The sequence below is a fragment of the Hibiscus syriacus genome, unplaced genomic scaffold (genome assembly GCF_006381635.1).
Source record: "Hibiscus syriacus cultivar Baekdansim isolate YM2019G1 unplaced genomic scaffold, ASM638163v2 tig00000797_pilon, whole genome shotgun sequence".
NCBI lineage: Eukaryota > Viridiplantae > Streptophyta > Magnoliopsida > Malvales > Malvaceae > Hibiscus > Hibiscus syriacus.
In genome coordinates, this window is record NW_024061826.1 from 7,685 (window position 1) to 21,502 (window position 13,818).

Genomic DNA, 13,818 nt, shown 5'->3' on the forward strand with positions numbered 1-13,818 from the left:
ATCTAATGAAAAATAGTTATTAGGTTCTCGATATAAAAGAAGGGATAGTGCAAATATCTTAGATCTTCATGAGCGTTTTCTTCATCTAATGATCACTTGGTGGTTTCGACCATCCGGAGGTCGTTACTCTACTCTTAGAGCTTTGGATCTTTGGTGGTTACATTATTTTGAAAACAATATTAAAATAAATATTCCTGAGATTATTTTTGCTGAAATTATTGAAACCGTAAACTTAGTTCCAAATAAGAAACTTTGTTCTTCTCTAGTTTATGGTTGCATTCTGAGTAATTTTTTTCTAAAGTCGAGCTTAGAGTTGGTCTAGATGCCTCATTTCTCTTAAAAAACAAATCAATCTTCTTTCCTTAACGAGATCGGTATTGACCAAGGATAAAGAAACCGGTGTATGGGTTCGATCTGCTGAACTTACTCCGGGAGCTAGTTATTCACAAGCACCACCAGTAGTTGATGACGATGAAGACGAACCAGATCAGCCCGCGGAGCAAGCACAACAAGCGGATCAAATGCCTCCCTATTTTCAATCTTTTATGGAGATATTTAACTTACATTTTTCATCCATGGAATCACGCTTTTCTTTCATTGAGTCCCAGCTCACTTCCTTGGGAGCTCAACAACGGGAGATGAATGATCGTTTGGATGGACTCTCTCTTGAGATGAGAGCTCGATATCCTCCTCCTCCTCCTCCCGATCCTTCTATGGATGAATAGATCTTGCTTTGTTTTAGTTGTGTTTGGTATGAATTTAAAACTTAAAATTGTTAAAACATTTTGAATGCTTTTGGATTGTTTATTTTTGGTTGTTCGAACTTATGTTTAATACATTTGATTTGGATTTCGTGTTTATTTTGCATCTTTAGACATATATGACCAATTATCCATTACATGTTTATGAATATTGATTATGAAACTAATGGCTAACGTTTCTCTTGATTGTGATCTTAGCAGCTTAAGTTATTTATCTATATATAATCAGTTGACTGAATGATTTCAAAACCTTGTTTAAAATCTTTTAAAAGTCTTTTTGATTTAACAAAAAGGGGGAGAAATGTTAAAAGTGTTTTAAAGGGGAGAAGTGTTAGAGTAAGAAGGAGTAATTTCAAACTTGTTTTCAAAATAAAATCTTAAAATTACTAAAATGTTTTGTTATATCTAAAAGGGGGAGATTGTTGAAAACATTTTGATATTTCGATATAACAAATTAAGTTAAATGAATTTTAAGATTTTCCAAAAAGATTTTCGAAGTATATTCGATATAATTATTCGAATATCAAAATATTACTCCAAATCTTTCAAATGTCATTTTTAATCCTTACTCAAGTGTAAAATTAAGTTTTAATATTAAAATAATTTCAAAACAATTTTACAAAATATTTTGAACCATTTCAAAGCCAAAAATTCCAGATTACTCAGAGGGAACCGATTCCCCCTTAAGGGGGTACTGATTCCCCCTAAGGGGGTACTGATTCCCCCTGAATGGTTTGACTCCGAGAAAAATAGAATGCTCGGAGGGAACCGATTCCCCCCAGAGGGGGTACCGATTCCCCCTGTTTAACGGTCAAAATATTTGAATTTTACACTTAGGGAATCGATTCCCCATGAGGGGGTACCGATTCCCCCCACGCTCCAAGTAGAAATATTAATTGTTTTCACACTTAAACGGCTCCAATAACTTCATTAATGATCCCCAACATTCAGAAGTGATTCAAGGTGTATTTAAACAAGCTTAGAAGTCATTGATCAATAAAAAGAAACATTAAGCAACTAGAATCAAGAGAGAATCAAAGAGAAAACATCAAACCTCAAGTTTGAGCATTTCAAGCCTATTTTTCATTCAATATTCATTTTGCTTTCAAGAACACTTATTGTGCTCAATTATATTTATTCTTGAGTGTTCTTTCTTTGTTCTAGAATTGTGCAAACATCTTACCTTGTGAGGTTTTCTTGTAAGTTTGCAAAATTTGTAATATTCTCTTTGAGAAAGAGTGTTCTCAAGAATTGGGGTATAATTCTTGAGGGAGTTGTAAGGTTATCTCTTTGGCCTCAAAAGAAAGAACAAATTAGTGAATTTATTGGAAAATCCTTAGTGTGGATAGCTAAGGTAGTGGACGTAGACTTTGTTGAGAAAGTCGAACCACTGTAAATCGATGTGCATTTACTTTCAATTTTCTGCAAAAGCTTCCACCAAAATTTTAATTGCCAATTCACCCCCTCTTGGCCGATTCATCGATCGATTAACTCAACAGAGAGAGTTTGTAAATCGATTTTGAAGTCATATTGACTTGTCATCAGTCAAAATAAAGATTAAGAGGTTGGAGAGGATTAATAACAAAGTGGAATATTTGGTAAGATTTTTAGTTTCAAGTGTTCTAGTTAGATATTGGATTTAAGATGAGTTAAAGTGATATAAGTTGATTTGATTAAGTGTAGTTGAGTTTAAAGGCTTTAAAGAAGAGTAAAGTGATGAAGTTAGCAAAGGTTTGGAAATTTTTTTAGTTAAATGAGTAAGTTCTAGGCAAGGGGTATCGGTACTATATGAACAGTACCAATACTCCAAAGCAAAAATAGGTGATTTTTGGGTTTGGGTATCAATACTGGATGAACAATATCGATACCATAATTTAAAAGTTGATGAATCCTTTAAAGAGTATCGATACTGAAGCACTAGTATCGGTACCAGGGGTATCGATACCAATTTTAAGTATCAGTACCATTTTTAGAGCTGAATTCCATAATGTAGAAAAGGTATCGATACTGAAGTATAGTATCGATACCACAATAAGGAAGTATCGGTACTGTACCTGGGATACCGATACTATTTAGATGAACTTTTGAATTAAGTGTTTTATTTAGCTTATGCTATTAAGGATTTATTATAGTGATACAAATTGTGATATTTATATCAATCATATTGATGTGTAGATATCGATCGAAAGCAAGTACATGATGATTCAAAGTTATAAGAGTGTTCAAGAGTTATAAGTGTTTTGCTTTGACTAGTGAGGCTAAGGTGAGTGCATAGTAATATGTATATGGTGTTTTATGGAAACGAGACTTGCGATGAGTCTATTTTCAATGTTTTGATTACATGATTCCATGAATACAAGCATATTGTTTACATGGTTTCTATGTGTATATGAATACAAGCATATGTCTACATGTTATATGCATTGTTATACATGAGCTATGTGTTACATGTTATCCTTTGTGACCATGATCTATGTTGATATATGAGAATAAGATATAAGCTATGTGAAAATGGTCTGTGTGAATAAGTGCCTATGTGATAAGCTATGTAAAATGGTATAAAAGGTAAAGCCCATAAGTATGTAATATGAGAGCTAAGGGTATAATTGGCATGCCAAGAGTTGAGGGTTCTACGCGGTCCTTCTGGATAATTCTATATGGTCCTTCTGGACAATTCTACATGGTCCTTTGAGACATTTCTACGCGGTCCTTCGGGAAAATACTATGTGGTCATTCGAGACATTTCTATGTGGCATTTCAGTGTAATTTCTACGCGACACTTCATTGCAATTTATACGAGCTGTGGCGACAACATTTGTGGACAACCTCAATGCACTCACATACCTTAAGTTCTCAAGAATCTACCATGAGCTATTAAAAGAAATAACATGAATAAACAATACATAGTATTACATGTTCTTGTTTGGCGAAGTGTGAAATGTTACATGTTATTGTTTTGTGAAATATATGATGTATTTTGTATATTAAGAAAGTTTATGATTTCATGTTTTAATGTTTCATTTATGCATGATATGCCTCACTAAGTCAAAGACTTAGCGTGTGAGTGTTTCACACGTAGGTACAAAGAAGCAGGAATAGCAGAGTTAGTATCAATCAAGACATCATATTTCTACGAGAAGATCATATCAGAAGTGATTTACACAGTATGTATTTTGTTGTATTAAATGTGTTGGCATGTAACTAAAGCTTGGAATCAAATATGTTCTGATCATTTTTGTAATATACACTATTATATTTATGTAAATTATTAAGTTTCTGTTTTCAAAATAAGTCGAATTCTGTTTCAAAGGTTTTATCATTTTCATATAAATGTATGTTTAAATTTCAACTATCTTTTAAAAGTAAATGTTTTGAAAAGTCAATGTGACACCTCGGATTCGTATCAGGGTCGAATACGAGTTAGGGGTGTTACACTCTCAATCGGTCAACAAGCCATCTTATTTCAATGGAGTTAATTATGCCTATTAGAAGAATAGGATGGTGCTCTTCATTCAAGCCAAGGATCTAAGAGCTTGCAACTCTATTGTTAAAGGATACTACATTCCAACCGAAGATATGAATGATTGGAGTGATGGAGAGAAGAAGTTCCAACTCAATGCAAAAGCTATGCACATTCTATTTTATGCATTAGGCCCGGATGAATATGGAAGAGTCTCATCTTGTTCTAATGCCAAGGAGATTTGGAACAAGCTCCAAGTCACTCATGAAGGAACCAATGAAGTAAGGGAAACCAAAATTAGTCTTCTTAACCATAGCTATGAGAATTTCAAGATGAAACCGAATGAAGATATCAAAGCTATGACGGATATATTTTTTGTGATTGTCAACGGTCGCAAGGTATTTAGAGAAGTGATCCCTAATGAGAAACTTATGAAGAAGATGATCTACTCTCTCCCAAAGTCTTGGCAATAAAACAAGACGACGATTATCGAAGCTAAGAACCTAAAGTCACTCTCTGTTAATGAGTTTATTGGTTTTTTCACTCATGAGGTGATGGTAAAGGAAGAAGAAGATGAAGAGAAGAAAACCAAGAAGAATGAGGTAGGCATTGCCTTCAAATCCAACAATGAGAGTGATCAATACTCAAGTGAAGATGTGGGTGAAGAAGAAGAGATGGCCAATCTCTTTAAAAGATTCAAGAGATTCATTACTTCTAAGGAAATGAAGCATGAATCAAGGAAAAAGAAGGGTCCCCCAGTGTTCTTCGAATGTCAAATAACGGGGAATGTCAAGTATGATTATCCCCTACTAAAGAAGAAGGGATCAAGTAAGAAAAAGGAATTGTAGCGGCTTGGAGTGATGAAGATGACTCCAATAATGAAGATGAAATAGCCAATCTATGCCTCATGGTCATCGAAGAAGATTCAATGGTAACTTCTAGCTCTAGTGAATCAAATTTGTATTCTTTTAACGAGTTACAAGTTGCCTATGATGAATTGTTTTTAGAATTTGAGACCATGAATTCCAAATATAAGAAATTTTTCAAAATTCAAAGTTGAAAATGATTTTCTCTTAAAAGCAAAATTAGATTTTGAAAAGCAAAATGAAATTTTGAAAAATGATTTTGAACTTTCAAAAACCAAAATTGAAGATTTAGAAAAAGAAAACCTTGAATTGAAGGTTAAGCTTGAATACTTAACAAAAGAAAAATAAATAATTTCTAAAAACAATTCATTTATGTTAAAATGACAAAATGTCCACATTGTATTTTCATGGTCACTATGCACATAATTGTCTTACAAAGAAAATAAAATCTTTTAAAATTAGACAAGTATGGGTTCCTTTAGGAACTACAAACATTGATACTAACCTTCAAGGATCTAAAGCAATTTGGATACCAAAATTCAATTAAATGTCTCTTGTAGGTTTGTGGGAGCAATGGTGATGAAAGTGAAGATATTCAAATACTCTAGCCACACTTGATATGGAATGGGTAACCTCTAAGCTTATTTTAATTATCTTGCATAATTGGTTGATCATTTAGTTTAAGGATGCATGAGTTTTGATTTTAAATAATTTCTTGTTTTCTATCTCATGTATGTTAAAAGTTTTGTGATGAACATTTTCTAAAGTTTAATGATTTTCATAAATGTTTGTTCATCATAATGAATTTTGGTCCAAATTGTTTTTAATGTTTGTTTTTACAAATTTTAATTTTTGACCTTAATTTAAATGTTTATGCATGTGATTTATTGCAAATGATATCTCTCTAACAATTGATATCAATTTTTTTTAAATGTATAATATTTTTGGATAACTTTATGCACATGCACTTAAATACAAAAATTGATATTGCATAAAATATTTTAGACTTGGATATATTGAATTTCATGTGCTACTAACATGTTTGTTCATATTTGTTGAAATTTAATTTTTTTAAGTGTCAAACTTTTAAAGTCAAAATTTTATTTGGAATGCTTTTATTGATGGGGAACTTTGATTTTTCAAATGATTTTATTCTAAAATTTACCACTTACTCTCCATTGTTATTTTTGAACTTTAAAGTTGAATTATTTTTTATATAACAAAAAGGGGTAGAAATATATGTTTGCAAAATTCAATTTCTCAATGAAAAAGGAGGAGCTTTAATATTTTTCAAATATTTCTCTTTTTCATGAAATATTTTATTAAGGGGGTTTTGCCAAAAATAAATTTTAAAAAATTCAATTTCTCATTGAAGAATGAGGAGCTTTAATATTTTCCAAATACTTCTCTTTTTAATGAAATATTTTATTATGGAGGAGTTTTGCTAAAAACAAATTTTCAAATGTTTTGTTATATCAAAAAGGGAGAGATTGTTGAACCATGTTTTATAATATTTTGATATAACAAATTAAGGCAAAATATTTTTGGACTTGATTGAATTTGTTCAAAGATTTCAAAAGTTTTCAAAATTAATCTAAAGTCCATTAAACTAGAATTTGAGTACAAAATTTTTCTGGGTACGTAGTACCGATATTGTTCTTACAATATCGGTATTGTATGAACAATACGGTACTGTTCACGTGGTACCAATACTAAAGGTAGGATAAGTATCGATAGTCTCTAGGTAGTATCGATACTACTAGTTATTTTTCAAATTGCTCAAATTCCAGAATTCAAAATAGGTACCGATACTCAAAGGGGTACCAATACTACTTTACATAGTGGTATCGATACCATGAGGCATAATATCAATAATGGTCATGCCCAACTGTCTTTAATGGGTAGTTTATTTAAAAATTATAAAGGTAGTACCGATACTCATTAAAGGAGTATTGATACTCCCTGTCCTAGGCAGCTTTATTTTGCAAAAAAAACAATCACCACGGCTCCAAATCATCCCCAACGGCTATAAACGACCACAAACTCTTTCCAATATATAAAAACAAGTTGAGGACACTTGAAGAAGAGTTATAACACCTATCCAAGCAATCAAACACAAGAGAAGAGTTTTTCATTCTTATTTTCCTTTCTCTTATAAATATTTGTGTCTTGAGCTCATTGCAAATCTTTTATTTATTTTCTTGTGAGCTTAAATTTTTGTAAACACTTTCCTTGTGAGAGGTTTTTCTTGTTTACATCTTTTAACCTTATAAAGGAGATTGATTCTAGCTTAGCCTGTGAAAAGCTATGGAGTTGTAAATGTTATCTCTTTATTCTGGAAAAAGAAAGAACAAATTAGTAAATTTATTAGAAATTCCTTAGCGAGGAGCTAAGGTAGTGGATGTAGACTTGATTGAGAAGTCGAACCACTATAAATCCTTGTGCAAATTGTCTATCTATTTTTACTCCTTACTCCCTAATCTCAAAAGGCCAATTCACCCCCTCTTAACAAATTATTCGGTTGATCATTGAGCTTCATCGAAAAATCACAACAATTATAGGTAGCACCCACTTTATTTTACCGTTTACATTATTATTAACATTTAAACAAACTGGTAGCTAGTTTAATGTAATAAGTAGCGCCTATTTTATTTTACCGTTTACATTATTAGTAACCTTTAAACAAACTGATAGATAGTTTAACGTAATAGGTAGTGCCTATTTTATTTTACTATTTACATTATTAGTAACCTTTAAACAAACCAATAGGTATTTTAACGTAATATGTATCACCTATTTATTTTACCATTTACATTATTAGTAACCTTCAAACAAACCGATAGGTAGTTTAACATAATAGGTAGTGCATATTTTTATTTTAACCGATTAACTTTTAAATATAAGTATCGATACATACAATATATGCATGGATACTTTTTCAGGACAATAGTTGGACATAACTTACTGTCGAAACAATATCCATACTTTTAATAGTTCTTCATGTTTTCCGCATACAATAATAATTTAATAATTTTATTTACATAAAAAATATTTAATTATTTAGATTTTTTATAAAATATTATTTAGAATTTAATTTTAACAATTTTAACTAAAGATAATAATAAATATAATTTCTATGTTTATTAATTTAATTTGATAATAATATACCATAACATAAAAATAAGTCATTAGACGCTTATAATTACTAAATTAATATCTTAAAACTCACTCAAAAGGTAACCCTGAATTAATATTTTTTACAGTGAAGTAAGTATAGATACTTATATATATGTATCGATACCTACTGATAATCAAAGTTTACGGGTTACCAAATTTTTTAATAGTTCTTCATGTTTTCTACCTACAATATTATGAGTCTGTCAATATTTCCGACAGCGCTTTACCGAATTTGTTAATTATCTTATTAAATTTCTGGTCACGTCGTTTCTTAACCTTACAATAGTCCGCCTTTCACATCGAAGGAGAGCAAATCAGAAGAACCTGCAATTCTATTATTCTAGAAAGAAGCTCCTACAACTAGGGTGAGTGACTCGATTCAACTTGAAAAAATTCGATTTGAATTGATTTCGAGTAGTAATTTTATAAACTCGACTCGAATAGAAAAATTTCAAGCTCAAATCGAGTTGTATTTATCGAGTTGTAAAATACAACTCGAATAACTCGAAATTTTTCGAAACTAGTAGATTAATTTTTAAGTTTGAATCGAGTATCTACACTTTGTATGGTATTTATAAATCACATATGAAAAAATACAAAAAATATATATGTATTGTATATGATTATAAAATATAATTTAAATTGAAATAAAATAATGTCATAATATTGTATTTCTTACTGCCACGGTGCTCTCCTGCTTCTTCCATTGCTTGGTTCATTCAGTTTTATAACGAATCTTGCTTCCTGATGACGACGATAGTGATGGAATTCAAAAACAAAGAGGGGGAGGGTTCGGATTATAAAATGAAAGTGAAAAGGGCATAACAAACAAAAGATAAAAAAAAAACTTATTTGGTCATTTGTATTTGTACGCAGGGGTCTTTCAATCAAAGAACATTTCCCAAGGTTATATTAACTAATGTAACGTGCCGTGTCAGGAATGATAAATGTTAGTGATTAATATGTTATTTTTAAAATATCATTTTCGTATTATATCAAAATTTTTAAATATATATATGTTACGATTGATTTATGGGAATAATTTTCATTTTTGATTAAAAATTTATTGAATAAAATAACATTTTATTTATTTATTTATTTATTTATTTATTAAAAATACATTATAAGGTTGCATTTTTCATAACATAAAATTTATAGGACGCCCGTTTATTGATGTAGTAGAAATTTCAGGCAATGATTTTAACACTAATGTCATTAAATACAAAAAGGAAGAAATATAAAAATTAGCTGACCTTTATTCCTATATGTAATGGGATAAGGGGAAGGTAAGATAGTAGGCTGGTCCCCAACGCTAGGTTGAGAGTAACTTCCGTAGGAGACCTCCGAATTATGAAATGCCCTCCGTGGGATTCGATCCCATGACCTCAAGGTTAAAAACCTTGTGCTCTACCAACTGAACTAAAAGATTGTATAAATTTTATTAAAAATAATAAATTACTAAAAATGGGTTTATTTTTCCCACTAATCATTTTAAAATATAATACAGTTTTTTTAGAAAATAATCTTCTTTACATTATTATTTCCTTTTTTTTCTTCGTTGAATAACCTAGCATTGTCTGTTGGATTATGATTGTTGATAGATTTCTAGGGTTTATTAGCATAGTCTTGTTATTGTTCTAACGTGTTATCAGTACTGCAGTCCAAGATGTTCATGAGAATTAGCTCCAACACTCTTGAAACAAATAGTTGTGATTTTCAGTTGGCATCTCGAAATGAAAACAAAAGTAGACTACACGTATAAAATTAAGCCAAAAAATGAGAGAAATTCACCGAATGCAAAAGGATAGAAGGAAAAAGAAGAAGAGCTTACTCGCAGATTGTTGGACCATAACAATAGCAAAGAACTTTATGGTTAGCGAGAAATTGATTGAGCAGAGAATAGGTGGTACAGCCTAAAACGATCTGATTAAACGGATTTTAGGTAGAAAGTGTCGATCACAACCGATTACAAACTCAATGCTATAGCATCTTATTGTCGATGTTATTTCGACAAAGCAACAAACAGTTTATGGCATTCAAGCTCGTATTAGTATATCCCATCAACAAATTAAAGCTAGTGATTATGAAACCATCTTAAATGTAATACCATTACACAGCCTGGGGAGAAGAGAGCATCTCCATATTTAGTACCTCAGATGCCATTGAGGGTCACCACCACTCGACGAGCTGTTGGAGCATCACGATGCTCGCAAAGCCAAATGCCCTAAAGCATAACAGACCAAAAAATTGGACAATTTTGTTAAGAGGGGAAATTGGAAAGCAAATTTAAACAAGAGTAACCCAAGTTTTAGCAGTCTCGGAGCAAATTAATCAAAGGGCATTCAAAGCAAGACCTGCCAAGTTCCCATGTTAAGTTTTCCATCTGTAATAGGAACCCTGTAGAATAATAACATAAGGATTGGGTGAATTTGAAGTAATTCAAAGAACAAAAAATGAAACCATCGTCAAACTGAAATGTACTTACGTTAGGGCGCAGCCAAACATTGATGATTTGATGTGGGCGGGCATGTCATCAGGGCCTGAAAAGGTTAAAATGAAACTTAAATATGAAGAAACTGACATGGAAGGGAAGGATAAGGAGCAGGGTTCAAGTTATATCATTAGAGTATAGCTGAAAGAGCAAGGAGTCTAGATTTGTAAATATGAACTGACACAAACCTTCAAGCGTATGCTTCCAAGGCGCAGACCTTCCCTGCAAAATGAAGATCAAAATTTCAAGCACCAATTAAAAGAAGAAGAAAAAACTAAGCATTCTGTTATCTCCATACCTCTGGAACTATTTTATTGAGGAAGGTCTCGGTGTCACCACGAACATCCGAGTCATAATTCTCATTGATGGTAAGAGAAGCACTTGTGTGTTGCACTGGAATTTTGAAATCGAAAATATGTGAATATATAGTATAAAAATAATAATCATTATGCAGGGGGGGAGAGGATCAAAGGAGTCAAGCGAAAATAGTGAAATAGAGATACTCACGGAATAGATGAGCAAGGCCACACTTAAATTCTGACAAATCGGGTCTAATTTCCTTCAATATCTGATTCCCAAAAGCAAAGTTAAAGGTAAACGAAATGGAATTATTGGCAGGCAAAAAGGAGGAGGCATGTTGGTTACCTGGGACGTAACGAGATGGCAGCCTCGCCGATGGGGAGGAAGAGTAATTGTCTTCTGAGCCCATTTAGGGCCGGGAACGGTGGCAGCCATGGGATTGGAATCGACGGAGGATGTGTTGTACTGTGCTTTTACCCACGCAGGGTTCGATGAAAACAGTGATGAGCTTTGCATCAGCATCTTTTAGATTCTCTCTCAAAGTTGTAATCTAACATGCTTATTTCAAATGGCCCATACCCGGAGCACAGTATTTCCAACGGACTTCCCTATACTCCACAAATGTCATTGATATCTTTTTGGGCCTTTTTTTGCAAATTGAATGATGTTCTCAAATCTGAGTTCGTCTACGAGCCTCATCTCTTGCGTGGTTGGCAGCCATCTCTATCCATTGCCCCCATAAGATTAATAACGAGACATAATAGGATTAGATCATCTGGTTGATAGTAATACAAATAAATGAATAATAAAATTTATTAACGGTTAAAAAGGACAAATATTATTGTTAACTATAAATAACAAGCAAATTTATTATTAGTTTAAATATTTTGATATACTTTAGTTAACAAACGAATGTTCTCACCTAACATATAGAAAAAAAATGTGAAAATAAACCACATTACATTTTTAAATATACATTTGAATTTTAAGAATGATATCAATCACTAACAATTAACATTGAGAGTTTATTTGTTTCATTGAAAAGAAAATTTAAAAAATGAATTTTATAAGAATAAATTATATTATTTTTAAAAATCAACATGTGAAAATAAAATTTTAATGTTTCGATGATGTTGCATAGATTATTTTATGATGCTTGTAAATTTACTGATATAAATAAGTATCGATTTATTAAAAAGAATTATATCAATTCTCCCCTTACACATTCTACAAGAAATTGAAGAGAAAAAACAAATTTATACGGGTATAAATAAATATTAAAAAATTAAATTTTAAAAAAATTTGACTAACAATAAAGTACCAAGTAAAAACTAGAGATATAGTTACTAATTATGGGGGCATTGTCAACTATAAAAGAGAAAATATCCACGAGAAAAGGATAAAAAAAAAGGATCAAAATCTCATAAATTCAAGTTCTTTTACAAATAACAAAATTTTGATATTCTAAATAAATCCCAAGAAAAAAAGAAGACGCAAAGAAAAAAAGTTGGAATAGATTACTTCAAATACCACTAATTTTTAAGCATCGACTCATTTATATATTAACGTTTTAATTTTGTCAATTTTAACAGTGTAATTATATCACTTTACCGTTAATTATTTAATGACACGATAATATGACAACTCCGTACGATGTCGTTTTGCTTAAATAAAATATTGTAGTTGAGAGGATTTGAATCCTAAACATATGAAAATATATCTTAATGCTAACCGTTAGATTACTTTAAATTTTTTGTTATTTTTTTTCTATAAAATTTCTGAAAGTCTAAAATTTTAGTTAAGATTAATTCTATAATTTCAAATAATCTAAGGATAAAACCTATATTTTTCAATTGTATTTTCTCTCTTTTTCTTCAACAGGACACATTTTCTCTAACCCCAAAATTTCATAAATTTGAAAAGAAAAAAGATTAAGTTATGATCTAGAAATTTAAGAACGGATGTCAAATTTTTAATTTCCTTTCTTTAGAATAATGGATATGCAATTTTTTCCTTTTTTCTTAACACATTAAATTAAATTTATAGGGACTTAGTGCATCCACCTTGATTAGGAAAAATTAGGAAAAGACTTCGAGTGATAGATCCGCAAGCACTTTTAACACAAATTTATAACAAAAAGCCAAGCACGCGTACTTGCTAACTGGTGCTTCACTGTTACTGTTTGAAGTTGCTTTAGGAGCAGACATGGTATTCTTAGTAGCACGGGGTCTATCCTGTACCACATTCCGGTTCGTGATCTCTTTGGCTTTTGTTGGTTGAGACCCAAGGTTCTCAAGCACATAACCTGATATCAGTCCCAAGTTTGAAGAAGGCCTGGATGATGGCATCACGCTTACTTTTGAATTTGAAGGAAATTCCCCCTGCAACATAGATTATGCCTTGCATGTCAGATTTGTTAACATTAGTCTCGGTATTCATGAATCGCAATAGTTGCTACTTCAGAGAACTCATCCATTGCATCGGAGAACCCTCTTTTGTTGCCTGAAACAACAGTCTTATGCAGTGCAGTGCAGTGACCATCACTTGAAGGATGCAAAGGGAAAAGGGGTTTATCATCGAGTTGAGCTGTGTTTAGCAAGCAAAGATCCTGATTTATTTCGAGCAACTGGGATCTAGGAAGCCCAAGACTAAGCTCGGTTGCCTTCAGATTCAAACTAGACTTGCTTTCTTCGGATACAAGGCAGACAATAGAGCTATCCATAGGAGAACAATCAGACAAGCCCATGTAGTAGCGCTCCTTCA

At 31.7% G+C, this 13,818-nt stretch overlaps 2 protein-coding genes across 2 annotated transcripts; both read right to left on the minus strand.

Moving 5' to 3' along the window:
• Positions 1–10,228: 10,228 nt before the first annotated feature.
• On the minus strand, positions 10,229–11,644 carry LOC120115529 (UPF0047 protein C4A8.02c-like). Its single transcript, XM_039136216.1, has 7 exons — positions 11,401–11,644; positions 11,263–11,323; positions 11,054–11,148; positions 10,944–10,977; positions 10,750–10,804; positions 10,619–10,661; positions 10,229–10,488 (listed from the first exon to the last, which is right to left on the minus strand). The coding sequence occupies exons 1-7, from the start codon at positions 11,575–11,577 to the stop codon at positions 10,417–10,419; spliced, it is 537 nt and encodes a 178-aa protein (XP_038992147.1). The 5' UTR covers positions 11,578–11,644; the 3' UTR covers positions 10,229–10,416.
• A 1,489-nt stretch (positions 11,645–13,133) lies between these two features.
• On the minus strand, positions 13,134–13,801 carry LOC120115522 (auxin-responsive protein IAA9-like). Its single transcript, XM_039136212.1, has 2 exons — positions 13,514–13,801; positions 13,134–13,436 (listed from the first exon to the last, which is right to left on the minus strand). The coding sequence occupies exons 1-2, from the start codon at positions 13,799–13,801 to the stop codon at positions 13,134–13,136; spliced, it is 591 nt and encodes a 196-aa protein (XP_038992143.1).
• Positions 13,802–13,818: the final 17 nt, after the last annotated feature.

Bases quoted from the DNA above. Each gene is read 5' to 3' on its own strand.
- LOC120115529 (XM_039136216.1), bottom strand. From the start codon at position 11,577: ATGCTGATGCAAAGCTCATCACTGTTTTCATCGAACCCTGCGTGGGTA. The intron at 11,149-11,262 runs GTGAGTATCTCT...TCAAAATTCCAG, and splicing joins TGGCCTTGCTCATCTATTCC to TGCAACACACAAGTGCTTCT. The intron at 10,662-10,749 runs GTAAGTACATTT...ATTATTCTACAG, and splicing joins ATGTTTGGCTGCGCCCTAAC to GGTTCCTATTACAGATGGAA.
- LOC120115522 (XM_039136212.1), bottom strand. From the start codon at position 13,801: ATGGGCTTGTCTGATTGTTCTCCTATGGATAGCTCTATTGTCTGCCTT. The intron at 13,437-13,513 runs GTAGCAACTATT...TCTATGTTGCAG, and splicing joins CAATGGATGAGTTCTCTGAA to GGGGAATTTCCTTCAAATTC.